Source organism: Lutra lutra, chromosome 10 (assembly GCF_902655055.1).
Source record: "Lutra lutra chromosome 10, mLutLut1.2, whole genome shotgun sequence".
NCBI classification, from domain to species: Eukaryota; Metazoa; Chordata; class Mammalia; order Carnivora; family Mustelidae; genus Lutra; species Lutra lutra.
In genome coordinates, this window is record NC_062287.1 from 97,867,037 (window position 1) to 97,884,531 (window position 17,495).

A 17,495-nucleotide genomic window follows, 5' to 3' on the forward strand; every position below is an offset into this window, starting at 1 on the left:
CCGGGAGCGCAGGTGTAACCATCCCCCACCCTCCCGTAGCCTCTGGCCGGGCACTGGCTCTGCTGCTGGGGCTACAGTCTTTCCTGTTGACAGTAATTAGAACCTTTCAGACTAAACTCCTTACACGAAAAAAAAATCCCAATTCACTTGAATTGTCTCCTTGATCCAGTTCACCTGGAGCTATTTAGTTCCTGCTGTTTGTTTGGAGGGAAAAACAAGCTCTTAAGCCTTCCCACATTAAGGTTGATAAGATCAAGGTGCTGAAAAAGTTGGTTGGGTAAACGTTGGAGCCCAATTGCCTGAGTTTGAATTCCACTTCTGCCTCGTAAGCATCCATGACCTGAGGTTTTTGTCTCTGTAAAATGGGGATAACCATAGTGAAGATTAAATGAGACGACACAGGAAAACCCTTGCAAGAACAGTGTCTGCCCATGGTAAGTGCTCGGAAAATGCTGGCTGTCGGTATTAAGGCCCCCCCAGCCCTCACACCCCCCATCTTTCCCTCCCAGCCTAGGATTCCACTCTGAGAAGCCATGTTCCCTTCCTGTCCCCCAGGCTCTGGACCCTTCTTTTCTCACTCACCAGATAGAAGACAACTGACCCTTGAACAACACGAATTTGAACTGCACGGGTCCCTTTGTACGTGGATTTTTTTTTTTTTAGTACAGTACTGTAAATGTATTTTCCCCTTATGATTTTCTTTTTTATATATAATTTTTTAAATTTTTTTTATAAACATATAATGTATTATTAGCTCCCGGGGTACAGATCTGTGAATCGCCAGGTTTACACACTTCACAGCACTCACCATAGCACATACCCTCCCCAATGTCCATAACCCCACCACCCTCTCCCTACCCCCCTTCCCCCTGCAACCCTCCCCTTATGATTTTCTTAATATTTTCTTTTCTCTAGCTCACTTTATTGTAAGAACGCAGTATAGGAAAATACACATACAAAATATAAGTTAATTGACTATGTTATCAGTAAGGCTTCTCATCAACAGCAGGCTATGAGTAGTTAAGTTTTGGGGGGAGTCAAAAGTTATATAGGGATTTTTGACTGCACAGGGGTTTGGTGCCCCTAACTCATTGTTAGGGGTAGTGCTCATTGTTCATTGGCCCATTGTTCAAGGGCCAACTGCATTTCATCTCTCTAAGCCTCCATGTCCTTATCTGTGAAGTGGGACTGGGAATAATGGAGTCTCCTTCCTAAGGTTGTTGTGAAGGTTAAGTGAGCTAATTCAGTGACTATTCAGTCTCATTACCGTTTTTCCTGAGGCACAAAGCCTTGCCTGAAAGGGCCTTTGAGATCTTGAAGAGCTCTTAGAGGGCCCAAAGTGAGCATTTAGGGTTAACTAGGGTCTGAGTGTAAGCTCAGGAGGTGGGGAGACTGCTGGCTTGTTCATTGCTATGACACAGTGGCTGGAGCCGAGGAGGCCCATGGTGATAGTAAACAAATGACTACTGCAAAAGAGTATTAAAAACAGATTTGGTTCAGGGGCGCCTGGGTGGCTCAGTCCGTTGGACATCAGCCTTTGGCTTGGGTCATGGTCCTGGGATCCTGGGATGGAGCTCTGCACCGGGCTCCCTGCTCCGTGGGGAGTCTGCCCTCTCCCTCTGACCCTTCCCCTTCTGGTGCGCGCTCTCTCTCTCTCTCAAATGAATAAGTTAAAAAATCTTTAAAAAAAAAAATAAAAATTTGATAAAAACAGATTTGGTTCAAGCGACCTAACAGAATTCTCAAGGCAAACCACTCCTGGGTGTTTAAGCATTTAAACTCAGAAAGGAGCACCTTCCTCATCTTCTCTCCTATCTTTGCCCCCGGGATTTAAAAACAAAACTAAAATATCTCCCATTGTTTCATGTTACTATGTTCTAGACAATCTGCTGACTACTTTATAGACATCATCTTTTAATCTTGATTTCAAACCTGAAAGGTAAGCATCATCATTCCCATTTTACAGATGAGAAACTGAGATTTAGAGAGATTGAGCAATTTACCCAAGGTTGCATAACCAGTAAATTGCAGAGCTGAGATTTGAACCCTAGCCTGCGGGACAAGATGGGGACAACTTCTATTTGCTCATCAATGTTCTGATTTTAGAACAAGACTTACCACTCACCATGCCCCCCATTACCCACTACACAACTGAGGAGTGTCTCCAAGTAGCAGATGTCTCTCCCTTAAAATCAAGTGGCCTTGATATTATCCAGCCATTACATTAATAGAAGTAGAACTGCTGTCTTTGGGACACCTGGGTGGCTCAGTCACTTAAGTGGATGCCTTTGGCTCAGGTCATGATCTCAGGGTCCTGGGATCAAGCCCCATGTTGGGCTCTCTGCTCAGCAGGGAGCCTGCTTCCTCCTCTCTCTCTGCCTACTTGTGATCTCTATCTGTCAAATGAATAAATAAAATCTTAAAAAAAAAAAAAACTTTTTCACAATCAAGGTGACAGAAGTTCTCCATTTGCCTGAACTTTCATTCATTTCTTTATCTGACTATCTTCCTCATTTTACATTTAGGAAAGTCAAGTTCTAGAAGTGGTGAACGTGGTATGTTCTGTTATTCTGATGTATTTAGTATTTCTAAGATGTGTTGTTGCCCTAGAGAAATACAGAATGATTTTTATGTTTTTCTTCTGTCCTTGGAAGCAAGTATTTGAACTACATGAGTTATATCATCAAGATCCTTGGGGCGCCTGGGTGGCTCAGTGGGTTAAAGCCTCTGCCTTCAGCTCAGGTCATGATCCCAGGATGCTGGGATCAAGCCCCTCATGGGGCTCTCTGCTCAGTGGGGAGCCTGCTTCCTCCTCTCTCTGCCTGCCTCTCTGCCTGCTTGTGATCTCTGTCTGTCAAATAAATTAAAAAACTTAAAAAAAAAAATCCTAAAGAAAGCTGAGGGTCTGGAAACCAGGAGGCTGAAACTGATGCCCAGCCTTGTCTTTTCTTGACTAATATGAGAGTTACACAGTTCTCTGGACTTCTCATTTTCCTTTACCTGGTTTATCTTCCCAAGGATATCCTGTAGGTAATTTGGGGGGACAAATGTGGATTTCTGTGAAACACTTGGACCCCCAAAAATGATATTAGATACGTCCACCAAAGCTTAGCCTAGGAAAGCAATGATGATTCAAAGATAGAACCTTCCTTTGCAGGCAGCTTTGTGCTTTGCCAACATTGCATTTTTTACACATTGAAGGTTGATGGCAATCCTGCATTGAGCAAGTTGATCAGTGCCATTTTTCCAACACCAATTGCTCACTTCGAGTCTCTGGGCCATGTTTTGGTAATTCTTGAAATATTTCAAACCTTTTCATTAACGTTATGCTGATCTGTGATCAGTGATTACAACTTGCTGGAAGCTCAGATGATGATTAGCATTTTTTTAAGATTTTATTTATTTATTTGTCAGAGAGAGATCACAAGTAAGCAGAGAGGCAGGCAGAGAGAGAGGGGGAAGCAGGCTCCCCGCTGCGCAAAGAACCGTCAATGTGGGGCTCGATCTCAGGACCCTGGGATCATGACCTGAGCTGAAGGCAGAGGCTTTAACCTACTGAGCCACCCAGGCGCCCCGATGATTAGCGTTTTTTAGCAATAAAATATTTCTAAGTTAAGGTGTGTACTATTTTTATACATAATGCTATTGCACACTCAATAGATTATAGTGTAACCGTAACTAGATTAGTGTAACCGTAACTTTTACATACACTGGAAAACTAAAAAATTCATTTGATTCACTTTATTGAGATATTTGCTTTATTGAGGGGATCTGAACCAAACCCACAGTGTCTCCAAGGTATTCCTGGATTTACTTCCTGCAAGAAATCCCTCCTTTTTATACGGGGAGTTCTGGAGTGAGAATAACATGGGAACCCATTAGACTCAATAGCTTTTCTCCCCTGCCTTCACCTTTCCTGCACCTTACCTCAAATCTCTAAGACCACGAGGGGCTCTTCCTCCATCCCTTGAAGAACAAAACCTCCAACTAGGCTGTGCCCGAGGTCAGACGAGTTAGGAGAGGAAAGTGCACACCCCATTGTGGCCAAGACGAAGGCCACAAAAGCCATCTTGATCCTTTGACCTACATTGGCGCTGAGTCTGTTGCTTTGGTGTCCCTGACTCTGGCAGTGTGGTTAGTCTAACTCTCTGCCCCCACCTTGAATTGAGCTTTGATGAAAAAGTAGTAGGAGCCCAGGCCTCTCCCTGGAGACTTGGGGTTTTTATCTTGGAAAAGCATCAACCAAACTAGCAGGGCAGGAGATCTGGATTCCTGTGGCTTGGGCTAACTTAGGTCCAAAGAAACCAAGTGCCTATGATCATCATCTTCATTCCCCAAATGTGGCCATGGCCTCTGGATTCCCTTTTCTCACTCTCCCAGTTAGGATGGCTTCCAGGTTGCTTGCTCCTGCTTTACCATTAGCTTGTCCTCCCATATGTGAAATGCTTTGGTGTACAGAGTACTGGTGGATTGCCGCCGCCTGACTGATCTAAAACCTTTGGCTTTGGTCCATGCAGTAGCAAAACAACCTTTACACATTGGTGTATGTCCTCTCCCTTGGGATCCCGAGATTTACCTCTCTGGGTTTTCTGATGGGCTAACAGAGCCTCATCCTGGCTCATCTCCCCCAGAGCACTGCTTCTGTATATCAGGAACCATTTGGTTTCCTTGATCGTGTATCTTGAGCATTTGTCTTGGCTTCTTATAACAGGATGACCAGATTGTGTGCAATCCTGGATGACAGAGTAATAAGGCCTGTGGGTTGCTATGATGTATTCTTCTCCATATATTCCAAGACTGAGTTTGCCTTACTAGTGCTTCCAGATATTCTGTGGATGGTCTTTGGGCATGTTGTGGTGAACGTTACTATGCCAGAGACTTTCAGCAGATTTAACCAGCTTTGAAACGGCTCATTCTTGTGGGTTTTCATACACAAGGAAAACCAAACTAAGAAGGCTAATCAAGGTACTCCTCTTGTTCCCTTTTCAAGCCCCACCATTTTTCAAACCAGTGAAACTTCTTTAGCCAAAGTGTTGTAGCTGGGTACTTTCCACCCAGGAAGGCCTTTGTAGAAACAGTGAACTTAAAAATCTCACTGCTGGAGGTTGGTGGCTAGTGCACCCACAACACTGACTCACCTTTGTAAGAGGAGCTCTACCTCAATGAGGTCTGAAACCGGGAATGGGCCAAAGAGAGACCAATGCCTTCCCACACAGACACCTAACATGTTCCTCTCCATTTCAACTTCAGATTTGCTGACCATGAGAGAGTATCACTGTTTGCTGCAACTGCTGTGCCCGGATTTCCCCCTGGAGCTCACTCAGAAAGCGGCCAGGTACGTCCCTGGGCTCTAGAAGCCAACTCAGCCCTCTGTGCACCAGGGCTTCATAGAGAAACCTGAAATGTATACAAACAACCAAAAAAACCATTAGGTAGACTAAAAAACCATTAGGGAGAAACTGGCATTTGTCAGGGGTCTATTTGGGATTTGCCCCAAAACGTAATACTCCCTTTCTGCAGTTGCCAAAGGGAAACCAAATGATCCTTTGTGGTTTCTGTGGGGAGACTTCGGGTCTGCAGATAGAGTTGAGGGGTGGCGAGATGAAGACGCAAACACAGACACAGACACACACACACAGAGAGAGAGAGACACACACACACACACACAGAGGGAGAGAGAGAGAAACCTCTAGAGGATATTCTGAGAAGAGAAGGGGCAAGAGTTGGCAGCGACCAGTGGAGAGGCTTGAGGTTGGAGACTGGAAAGGCACGAAGGTGATAAAGCCCATGTGAGGGAAAGGTAAATTGTATTATTTCTGCTAAAAGATTTTTAAGATTTGTCCAGAACCAGGAAGACTTGGCAGAAATAGTTTAGAAGCCCCTAATTTCTGCGTTTGGCTTCACAGTCATTCATTTTTTTAACCAAGTGAAGTCTTTGGACTTTGCCTTCGTTAACTTTTCCTCAACACGGAATTTGAGCTAAGGTGACAGATGGAAGGATTTCAAAAATTGTGTTGTCTAAAATTGCCATAAAAGAGGATGTTTAGGAAAACACTCGATATTGTACTATACGTAATGGATACCTGTCCCTACTATACATTTGTCCAAAGCTATAGAACATACAACAGCAGGAGCAAAGGGTAATGTAAAGTATGGACTTCGGGTGATAATGACGTGTCTGTGTAGCCTCTTCAGTTGTGCAACGTCGCACTCGGGCGCAGTGCGGGATGTTGACAGCGGAGGAGGCTGTGGTGGGAGCGGCGAGCCTACGGGAAATCTCTGCACCTTCCCCTCCACGTTGCCATGAACCGAAAACTGCTCTAAAAAAGTAAAGCCTTCATAATAGTTTCTGAAATGCCCATCTTACCTAAATCATAATATATGCATTTACCTTCATTGTCTCATTTAAATTCATTTATTTTAGTTATCTCACTCAATCCTTACAAGAACTGTTACCTTCCTTTTTTACTGAAGAGGAAACTGATGTAACTCAATTAAAAAAAAAAAAATAGGAAGCAGAGGCTTGAAGAGGTGGCCTGAATTTACTGAAAGCTTGGAAGTAGCAGAGGCATGACTTGAACCCAAGGCTGCCTGCATCCAGAGACTTTGCTCTTAACCTCCTCATGCTCATACCTGCTCATATGGCAAAATCATTTCTGTGTGGTAGTTCGACCCAGCGAAACCACAACTGCATTGGCTGCTCTACCCCAAGAACCATCCTAGTCCTTCTAAAATGAGCCAACCGGCTCCTCCGCCAGCTAGTCCTCTGCCACCAGCAACGGGCACCAGCCTCCCATTGGGGCAGGCTGTTCTGCTCATGTTCGGCTCATGGGCTGATTTTGCTGGTCACGTGCAAAACATGTTTTGTGATCATGTGCCCCCAAATCTTCTCCTCATTGTTCCGTGGGTACTTATTCTTCCGGGGCCAGTCGGCCACTGCCAAATCTGCAGTTCAGCTTTTATCATTTTAACTTGCCTGCCAGCCAAAGGAGATTTAGATTTTTTTCCCCATAGTTGAATATAAAATGTGGGAGATTATCTCTTGCAATTTAAAGGCAGCCAGGTCATGATCTCAGGGTCCGGGGATGGAGTCCCACATTAGGCTCCTTGCTCAGCGGGGAGTCTGCTTCTCCCCCTTCCTGCTCCTCCCCCCGGCTTGTGATCTCTCTCTCTCTCTCTCTCTCTGTCAAATAAATAAATAAAGTCTTTTATTAAAAATAAATAAGTAAGTAAAAACAGCCAAGTAGAGTTACCTTCCGATTTCCAATGATAGGAAATGATTGGGGGTCAGATCATTTTAAAGAAGATTCAGCCCCAAAATTTTGGGGGGGGGGACTCAGTACTCTTAAAGATTGTACTATGATTTCCACATCACTGAATGATAAAAATCAACCATGATCTCTAACTAAAAAATTCCTAGACAAAAGGAGAAAAGGAAGAGTTCATTTGTGTGCACTCCATGGGGGCAGGCGGGGTCTCTGCCAGTCTTGGCTGCTGCGGGACCCCTGTCGCTCAGCAGAGCACCTAATACCCAGACACACGCTACACATTCCATACGTGTCTCCCGACCAAATGCACATAGGAGTGATCTCCCTTATCAGGAATTTTACATGGTTCTAGTAGTCCGTAGTTGTAAGTAACTCTAAGAACAAAAGTCAGCAACTGTATCCTATATTCATTTGTCCATTTATTTATATAGTCATCACAATTTTTTTAAAAAGATCTTATTTATTTATTTGACAGACAGAGATCACAAGCAGGCAGAGAGGCAGCAGAGATAGAGGAGGAAGCAGGCTCCCCACCGAGCAGAGAGCCCGATGCGGGGCTCGATCCCAGGACCTGAGACCATGACCTGAGCCGAAGGCAGAGGCTTAACCCGCTGAGCCACCCAGGCACCCAGTTCATCACAACTTTTTCACAGCTTCTGGGGATACAATTCACATACCATGTCATTCACCCACTTAGAGTATAAAATTCGATGGCTCTTAGTATGTTCGCAGAGGATATTTGGATTCATCACCACAGTCAATTTTAGAACATTTTAATCATCCCCAGAAGAGATCCTGCATCCCTTAGCCATCACTCCTCAGTCCCTCCCACGTCCCTAGCCCTGGGCAACCACTAATCTGCTTCCTGTCTCTATAAATGTGCCTGTTCTAGATCTTTAAAATAAGTTCATCCAACATGCAGTCCTTTGCGACTAGTTTCTTTCAGTTGGCGTCATGTGTTTGGGGTTCATCCCTGTCGCAGCAGGGGTCAGTAATTCATTCCGTCCAATGTTTCTTTTTTTTTTTTTTTTAAAGATTTTATCTATTTATTTGACAGAGAGAAATCACAAGTAGGCAGAGAGGCAGGCAGAGAGAGAGGAGGAAGCAGGCTCCCTGCTGAGCAGAGAGCCCGATGTGGGGCTCGAACCCAGGACCTGGGATCATGACCCGAGCCGAAGGCAGCGGCTTAACCCACTGAGCCACCCAGGCGCCCCCGTCCAATGTTTCTTAAGGGCCGGTTTCGTGCTAGGAGCTCTCACGCACACTGGGGTGCGGTGACCGGCAGATACAGTTCTTGGTCCTCGAGGACTTAGCGCTGGGCTTAGAAGAAGATCACTTGGGCTCCATCACTGCCTGCCACCACGCTGTGACCTCTCCCCTTGGCTTCTGTCTTCCTTTTCTGACAGGTGGGAGGCAAGTTAATGAGGGTGACCTTCCGAACGGTCTTCGACCCCCAGTGGCCATAGCATTGCACTTGCCCCGCCCACTCCCATTCCCTCCCAACAATTTGATACGTGGAAGCCCTCGAGTTTACAGTAGAAGTAACACAGCCATCTCCAAATCACAGATTCTTATAATTACTCCTACTAACCGACCTCTGGAGTAGTGTTGCCCTGGCTGTGGCCAGAAGTAAAGCTCATCCCCTCCTCACCAAGACGCCTGTTGTGTGATAGGAAATTCAGACTTTCCATCTGAGGAGGAAGCACTGTAGCCAGTCCTCATCAGTAGCAGTGTGAGGGGATTCTGGGGGTGCAGAGTTAGACAACAGAAGGGCCTAGGGCCATCCTCAGGGTCCTGGCTATGAAATTAGAGGTGAATTCAGACCTGGGGGAAGTTTGTTGGCTCCCTGTGTCTCAGGTTTCTGTGTCAACCCCGCCTCCCCAATGCCATTTTTTACCCACTTCGCTCCAGCTGGTGTGTGTATAGAAAAAGTTGTATGTATCCCAGAAAGTGTTCTCTAATTGTTTAAGCTATTTTTATTTTGTCCTGAAGGTCAAGATCCCAACTTCCTCACACACACAAGGCCAGGCTTCTGATCAAAATCACAGTGGGGGGTAGTTGGGCCTCCAAGGCAATTCCTATTGCTAGAAGAGGCCTTGCACTCTCCCATCTCATGGCTGGGCTGCCTTGATTCAGGGCCCTGAGGTCTGGGGACAGGCCACAGAAGGAGGCTCCAGTCTGTGATGAGAATGTCATCCACAACAGCTGGGCACCACAGCCTGTTCGGGGGCACGGTGTCTCCACATGTGCCTGACTTATAGGCCACAAGCACTGGGGCCGGGCGGGGGGGCAGCAGGTTCGAGCAGGAAGCACAGGAAAGGAAAGACAGCAAATGGGATGCAGGACGGGCCTAGCCACAGATGCCCTCCGCCTCACTCATCCCTGCAGCGGCGGCATTAACCTCTGCCTCCATCCTCCACGCGCTGGGAGGCTTTCCCCAAGGCAAGGAGCATGCAGTTGGAGCCAGACTTCTTGAGTTCAAATCCTGGTTTCACAGTTTACCAGCTTGTGTCCTTGGGAAAGTTATTTAATTTTTTTGAGCCTCTGTCTTCTCATTTGTCAAATGGAAAGAATAATAGTTGTAACAATTGAAGAAGTATGTCATGCACTTAAGGGAATGCCTGGCACAGAGTAAACTTTCAGTGTTGGACGTAGTAGTACTAACCCTGACCTATAAGAGCACAGGCATCATGGCCTTGGAAAGACCTGGGGGGTCCATGCCACCGGAGCACTTTTAACTGGATGAGCCTGAGGATTTCTCATAACTTCTCTAAGCCTTGTTTCCGTATCTGTAAAATGGGGAATAATAGTAACTAATTCATAGGGTGGTGTAAGTTTTAACAACAACAAAATTGTATGTATGTGTGTTTATATTATATATAGTTATATAAGATTATATATATTATGTGTATTATATATATACACATATATAATTTTGTTACATATATTGCTTAGCACATTATAGACATTCAATATATAATAGTTTCTTGCTGTTAAAGTAATGTTGGCATTATTATTACCAGATTTTTATAAAATAAACGAGAATTTCCTCAGCTCCCTAAGGCAATTTTTCTGGCCTTTTTTCATTTCGGAACAGTCAGAAAATAATATGCATATGAGAGAAAGTCTGTAAAGAGAAAACTGCTGGTGATTAGCGTGCAGGCTCTGGCCTCCTCCCTCCTGTGCCAAGAGGATCATCACCCCTGGAACCCATTCAAGGTGCAAGTGACACGGGGTCCCCTGCAGGGCTTATGAAACCCCAGATGGCGCACTCCATCCCTGGAGTTTGGCGGATCTGAGGTGCGGCTCTAAAATTCATAATCCAGAAGTTTCCCAGGTGATGCCGACCTTCTGGGATGACACTGGGAAGAGTACAGACTCAGGGCATCACAGGCCAGTCTCATCCTGGCATTTTTTTTTTTTTAAGATTTTATTTATTTATTTGACAGATTAAGAGAGGGGAAGCAGCAGGCAGAGGGAGAGGGAGAAGCAGGCTCTTCACTGAGCAAGGAGCCCGATGCGGGACTCAATCCCAGGACCCTGGGATCATGATCTGAACTGAAGGCAGCCGCTTAACCGATGGAGCTACCCAGGCGCCCCTCATCCTGGCATTTTAGAACTGATTGCACCCAAAGGAATTACAGTTCCTTCTCTCTCTTGTCATCTAAAACACGATTTAACTCACTTCTTACTGAAGGCCAGATTCCCTGGTGAGTAATACATGCTTAACCAGGAACCTCTTTTATCATGGTTATGTGCTAAATACACACAGTGACCCGAAAACACACAGCTCCTAAAGAATCTGGTTCTAGACATAGCAACTCACCCCCGTTTAAGAGGGTCATTTTCAGCTGACTGCTGTGTCACAGAAGCTGGATACCTAACAGTGAGGGACTCGGATGCTGGAGCCAGACAGCTCTGAACTCAAATCCCAGTTCCTTCACTTACTGGCCTACGACACTGAGCAATTTCTCTAAGCCTCAGTTTCTTCATCTGTAAAATGGAAATAATGATAACACCTGCCCCATAAAATAGTTTTTAGGACTTAATGAAATAATGCATGTAAAAATGCCTGTCACACGGCCCTCAAAAAATATCACCTATTTTAAAAAAATTTTAATGAGTGCATAGGGAGTGATAGCCAAATTCATTGTTCAAATGTTTCCTGAGCATCTGCTATCTTCCAGACTTAACGCCATGCACGGAGGAGACAGCTTTATGCTTTCTTGGTGTCTGTCTTTATGCCTCTGCCTGGCAATATCTTTCTGCCTAGATATCTTCCCCAGCTTGCCACCAAAAGGTCTTTTGCCAAAACAGGTCATCTTTTCCGCCTCCGTTCTTTCATTCACCAAATATTTATCAAGTGCCTCTTATGTGCTGGTCATTATGCTTGTGGAGAGGCTAAGGGCAGGCAAATTCGATGTCATTCTACGCCTCAAGGAACTTACAAACTGACAGAGCCACAGACATTACGTAAATGAAGTGCCAAGTGCTGTAGGAACATACAAACAGGAGACAAGACCTAACCTGGGGAATCATGAAAGGCTTTTCCGGGAGGAAGAGATGTTGAGTTTGTGGCCTAATGGATTAGTAAGAGACAGACACATCCTAACAGCTATCAAGGCTTAGTTACGAGGCCTTCATAGCTAAGATAGTATGGTCCTAGAGTAAGGACAGACAAAGGCATCATAGCAGACCAGAGCAAACCCACACATTTATAAAAACTTGATATATAAAAAGGTATTATTGCAGAGGAGTAGGGGAAAAGATGATTCAATAAGCATTGATGGGGCAATTGGTTACTCATATAGAAAAAAATAAAGTTAGCTTCCCATTTCATATCATATTCAGAAGCCACTTTCACATAAATGACAGACCTATGTGTGGAGGGCAAAACTATAATACTTACAAAAGAGAGGGAAATATATGTATGGCTAGCAGGTAAAAGAATTCTTAAAATCCAGAAAGTCAAGGTGCACCTGGGTGGCTCGGTCAGTTAAGCATCCTACTCTTGGTTTGGGCTCAGATCGTGGTCTCATGGCTCTTGAGATTGACCCCCACGTGGGAATCTGTGCTCAGTGGGGAGTCTGCTTGGATTTTCTCTCCCTCTATCCTCCCCCCTGCCCTGTCTCTCTCTGAAATAAGCAAACGAATCTTTAAAAAAAAAAAAAAAAAAAAGATTTAAAATTTTCTGCTCAACGAAAGCATAAACAAAGTTGAAAGATAAGCCAGAGACTAAAAAAGGATATTTTGGTGTATAATTAACAATAGATTGGTATGCAGAATTGTTAGTCTAAAAAAGTTCTTATGAAGAACTCCTACAATCAATAAGGAAAAGACAAAGAAGTAGAAAAATAATCCAAGCCATTATGCAAGGCCTATCTGAGCAGGCGCAGAAAACCCTAACAGCTCCTAAGCATATGCGCACATTTTTGTGCCCAGACTCACTAGGAATCAGGGAAATGCCAATTAAATCAAGATGCCATCTCACATCAAATGACCGAAGTTTTAAATTCCAAAGTCTGGTAGCACAGGCACTGGGGAGGATGGGGAACGCTCAGAAAGTGCTGGTGGGGTACAAATTGGTCCCATCACGTGGAGGCAATTTAAGCAAATCTAAAAAAGTTCACAACTTTTTTTGTTGTTGTGGTGGGTGCCTGGGTGGCTCAGTCAGTTTAGCATCTGCCATTGGCTCAGGTCACGATCCCAGGGTCCTGGGATGGAGCCCTACATCAGGCTGCCTGCTCAGCAGAAAGTCTGCTTCTCCTTCTCCCACTCCCCCTGCTTGTGCTCTCTCTCTCTCTGTGTCAAATAAATAAATAAAATCTTAAAATAAATAAAGTAAAACAAAAGGGATGGGTAGGATGAGGCCGGGAGTGATGGGGACAGGAAGAACAGTGGGAGGGAGATGCCAGGCTCTCACCAGTGATGACCTAGCAGAGCTTCGAGAAGCCAGTGGTTCTGGAGTTTGAGGAGTTTGGGGACCAGAAGAGGAAATGAGGGTCCTATGAGGCCATGCATTGGATTTGGCATTCTTCCTAAGAGCGTGAAACAGTTGGCCCCCAGCCGCCGGGCTCCTTGGGAGGGGCGGGGATAATGGGGTTGAAATGGCTGAGCCTGGGCTTTCAAGCTCTGCCAGGGAGAAACAGCACGGGGCCTCAGTTTCCCCGCCCAACAGCAGGCAAGTGCTCTACACTGCGAACAAACTCCTCCGGGAGTGGCAGAAGGGACCGTGCCCCCAGGAAGGTGTGACTGCCACTAGAGAGCACAGAGCCTCCGTGTTCTTTCCAGGCGCAGCTGCAATTAGGGTCAGAGACCTGTGTTGGAATTGCAGCTCTTACATTTTGACCTGTGACCTTGGCCAAGTTTCTGAATCTTTCTGAACCTGTGTGTTCTCAGTGAGGATACGAGGATACTCCTTGAGCTCACCTCCTAGGATTAATATGAGAAGAAATGACGGGTGTATGTTCCTTACTGTTAAGGGTGTCGCTAACGGACACAGTAAGGCCCTAATGAATATTAACCATTGTTGTTCGATTGTCTGCGCTCTCTGGATCAAGCTGCTTAGGCACTGCCGGACAGGTGGGGTTCGGGATACCCTAGAGATGCAGGCTAGAGCCAGGGGAAAGCGGTGACCCGGACGACCCTGGCAACTCGTGCAGTATGAGGGTGCACCCCCCACAGTCCAGAAGAGAGATGACCTAAAGGAAGTGTCCCTGGAAGCCTCAGCAGCAGCTTCTTCCCCCCAGCCGCAGGAGGTGGCCCATCCTCCTGGGCGAGGATGAATCCATCGCGTGGTTTCATCCTCACTCGGGGATCTGAAGGCACAGCCCGCCGATGCACCGTGAGTCCCAGCACGCTGGGGGACCCGCTTCACCCATGACAGACCCCGGGCGTCTGACTTCCAAAAGAGGTGCCATCATGAATGGTGGCTCTTTCTTTCTGGCTGAGGACCGGTTTCCCCGCAAAGTGGGCTCGAAACTAGATAGCTGGCTTCCGCCCGAGAGCCTCCGTGTGGCTGGGCACTGGTAGCACTCGCTTCCTCCAAGCTCTATTTTTATTTGCTATTTTGAGCTCTTCCAGCACCTTCAGCCAACTGGAATACACTTATTGATAGCAGCTCACGCTTATTTTGAGTGTTCATTACACACAAAACACAGTGCAGCCTCGTATGGACTTTTCACCAGAATCCTATGAAATGGGAGCTGTGATCAGCTCCTCTCTTCAGACGAGGACACAGATGCTCAGAAAAACATGATAATGGGGCCAGGGAGTGGTGGAGCTGGCCTCCCTTCCCCCGGCTGCTGGCAACACAGATCTCCAGGCAGGCCGGGACAGCTCACACCATGAGTCCGGGGACACTGACCCATGGGGTGAACAGAAAGTTGGCAAGTCAGTAGGTTCGGACTGAAAGCTGTCGCTTCCTCGGCGCCCACTTAACCCCGGGGCAGCCAGCCTGTCCCAGCTGTTGGAAGCAGGCAAGGGAGGGAGAGAAGGGCCGGCCCTCTCAGAGTTAGCCCTGACCCTGCCAAGTGTCCCTTCTTCATTCCAGAACGTTGCCTGCCCCAGACTCCACCCTCCACATGGTTCCACTCAGAGCACACCTGAACGGCACTGCCTTGACGTCTCTCCCACAGCCCCCTCTCCAGACTTGCGGCACGGCCTGCAAGGAACCTTCCACAGTCCAATAGCCGCGTACACACTCTTGTTGGCAATGGTTCCCTGTTGGCTCCATCTCAAAGTAGTGGCCGCCAGGCTCCTCCAGGTGTCAGAGCAGCTGGCACGTTAGCAGGAGGCCTCTGGCGGCGAGGGGTGCGGAGCCAACTGCCATCAACTGGAAAACAGCACATGGGGATGACCTGGTTTCCAGGCGATTCCTTCATGAGCCCTCTGGCAGCAGTGACAAGTGTGAGCCCAGGCTGAAGAAGCTGCCTGTGGGAAGCAAGGCCTACAACCTGGGGCGGTCCCTGTCACCAAAGACAAAGACAGGCCTGTCACCTCCTGCCTGCTTTTTCCCACAGTTTTGCCAAGATTCCACTGCCAGAGACCCAGAAGTTTTCATGGGTCCGAGCATTCGTTTGGAGATGGACAGTGCAACATGTAATGTTTCTAAAAGCTTCTTTGTGTAAGTCTCTGAGGCGTTTCTGCAGCCACGGGCCCTTCAAACAGCAAATTGCGGAACCAGCACTGACAGAAAAGCTGCCCGTTCTGTCCCACCCTTGGGACCACACACTCTGTCCGAGCGGGAAGAAGCTCCTTCGTGCTTTGGGGAAGTAGGAGCCTCTGCCACAGGCCGCTCACTCCTTCACAGAGCAGCTGTAATCACAGAGCTGAGCAGGTAGAAGGTCTTCTAGGGCCAGGCTTCAGGTCCCTGTCACATCTTCCTCAGAGGCCGGTCCTCGAGAGTCAGGTCTCAGGTCGCCTGGGCGTCTGACTCTTGGCTTCCGCTCAGGTCACGATCTCAGGGTCATGGAGGCCTGCTTGGGATTCTCTCTCTCCCCCTCCTTCTGCCCACCCCTCCCCACAAAAAAAGAAGAGTCGGGTCTCAACCCACACTTCTTCCTGAGTCTTTTCTCCTAAGCCGAAGGATCTACATGCAGTCATTTGTCTGACGCGGTCGCCACCCCTATCCCATGACCCTAGCTTGTTCCTCTTCAGTGGACTCTCCTGACTGAATGGAGTATCCAGATGTCAGCTGGCCAGGGGAAAGGAAAAGAGCACTGTGGCCCTCCCCACGCATGTGTTCATGTTTTCCTTCATTCGACAAATACTAGCCGAGCACCTACTATGGGCCCTGCACGTGCCAGACCCTGGAGACAAGCCATGCCTGAGGGACACAGGTGTGAGCAGGTGGAACTCAGAGTCCCGGGGCGAAGAGAGACATGAACAGGACGAGGAGGTCCCGGGGAACGGTGGAAGCTGGTAGCAGAGGGGCCTACCTCTGCGTGTGGAGTGGGGAAGCCTGCAGGCTACGATGCGAAGAAGGAGTGGGCTTCAGGTAGGTGAGGAGGGTGGCGTGCAGGGCAGGGGCACTGGCTGCTCGGAAGGTATGAGGAAGGAGGGAGCACTGGGAAGGCTGTTACGGGTCAGTATGACCAGAATCCAGTGGGAGAGGCTGCCTGTGGCCTCCAGGACACCTAGAGGGATGAGGGGAGGCAGGGAGCGGATCTTGTGGGCTCATAAGCCAGGTTAAGAATGTCGGATCCTGTTCTAAGGTCAATGAAGGGCTTTAAACAGAGTTGTTGTCAAAATCGCATTTTTTATAAGATTTTATTTATTTGACAGAGAGAGAGATCATAAGTAGGCAGAGAGGCAGGCAGAGAGAGAAGGGGAAGCAGGCTCCCCGCTGAGCAGAGAGCCTGATGCGGGGCTCCATCCCAGGACCCTGAGATCATGACCCGAGCCGAAGGCAGAGGCTTAACCCACTGAGCCACCCAAGCACCCATCAAAATCGCATTTAAAGAAAAAGTTTTTGTGACCACAGTGTGGCTCGTCAACTACAAGGAGGCAAGTGTCGCGGCAGGAAGCCGGGCAGGAGGTCATCCAGTGGCGCACAAGAAAGACGTGGAGGTGGGCATTGGAGGGGGCTGTGGACCTGGTGACTGATCGCTGTGCGGGCAAGGGAGGCCGCTTCCAGGAAGCCCGCAGGACTTAAGGTCTCAGGCTGAGCGGAAGAGGGAGCTGTGTTGCTGTCCCTGAGAGCTGAGATCCAGGGGGCTGTTTGGGCAGCCAGTCGCACAGCCCGCAGTTGAGAAAACCCCTCCGTCCTATGCACGCGCGCTGCTGGGACCCAGCCACGTGTCGCTCAGAAGGAGGAAGAGAGCCCCGCCACGGTCTGCTTCCCCCAACCAGCCTGCCGATCCCTCCTGACCAGTGTCCGCCAAAGCACCGCCCTGCTCCCACGGAGCCTGCCACACTCACATGGTGGGTCTCCTGCCCTCTGACAGCTGCCCCCTTCCCCAGCTGCCCAACTGAAAAGAGGCTGCTAGTGTTCCCAGTTAAGAATGGCCCCGACAGAAGGCTGTAGGCCATTCCGAAGCTGGTAGGGCGGGCCCTTTTTGCAGCTTCTAGTCCTTTCTGCGGCTGAGAGAGGAAGATGCTTATGGCAATTGGCTTCAAAGCCCTGGTGTGGCCGGGCCTGTCTCCGGAGCATGCTGATTAGCGAGAATAACAACTTCTGGAATTAGACAGTGGTGATGGTTGCACAACTTCGTGAACATACTGAAA

At 47.8% G+C, this 17,495-nt stretch overlaps 1 protein-coding gene across 3 annotated transcripts in view; it reads left to right on the forward strand.

Annotated features, from left to right (window-relative positions):
- The window catches only part of CSTPP1 (centriolar satellite-associated tubulin polyglutamylase complex regulator 1), a 194,572-nt gene that overhangs the window by 165,785 nt on the left and 11,292 nt on the right, over window positions 1–17,495 (forward strand). For all 3 annotated transcript variants that reach the window (XM_047690262.1, XM_047690261.1, XM_047690263.1), the window contains one exon: window positions 5,251–5,335. In XM_047690262.1, coding sequence (XP_047546218.1) covers window positions 5,251–5,335 — 85 coding nt within the window. The remainder of the gene's footprint in view (window positions 1–5,250; window positions 5,336–17,495) is intronic.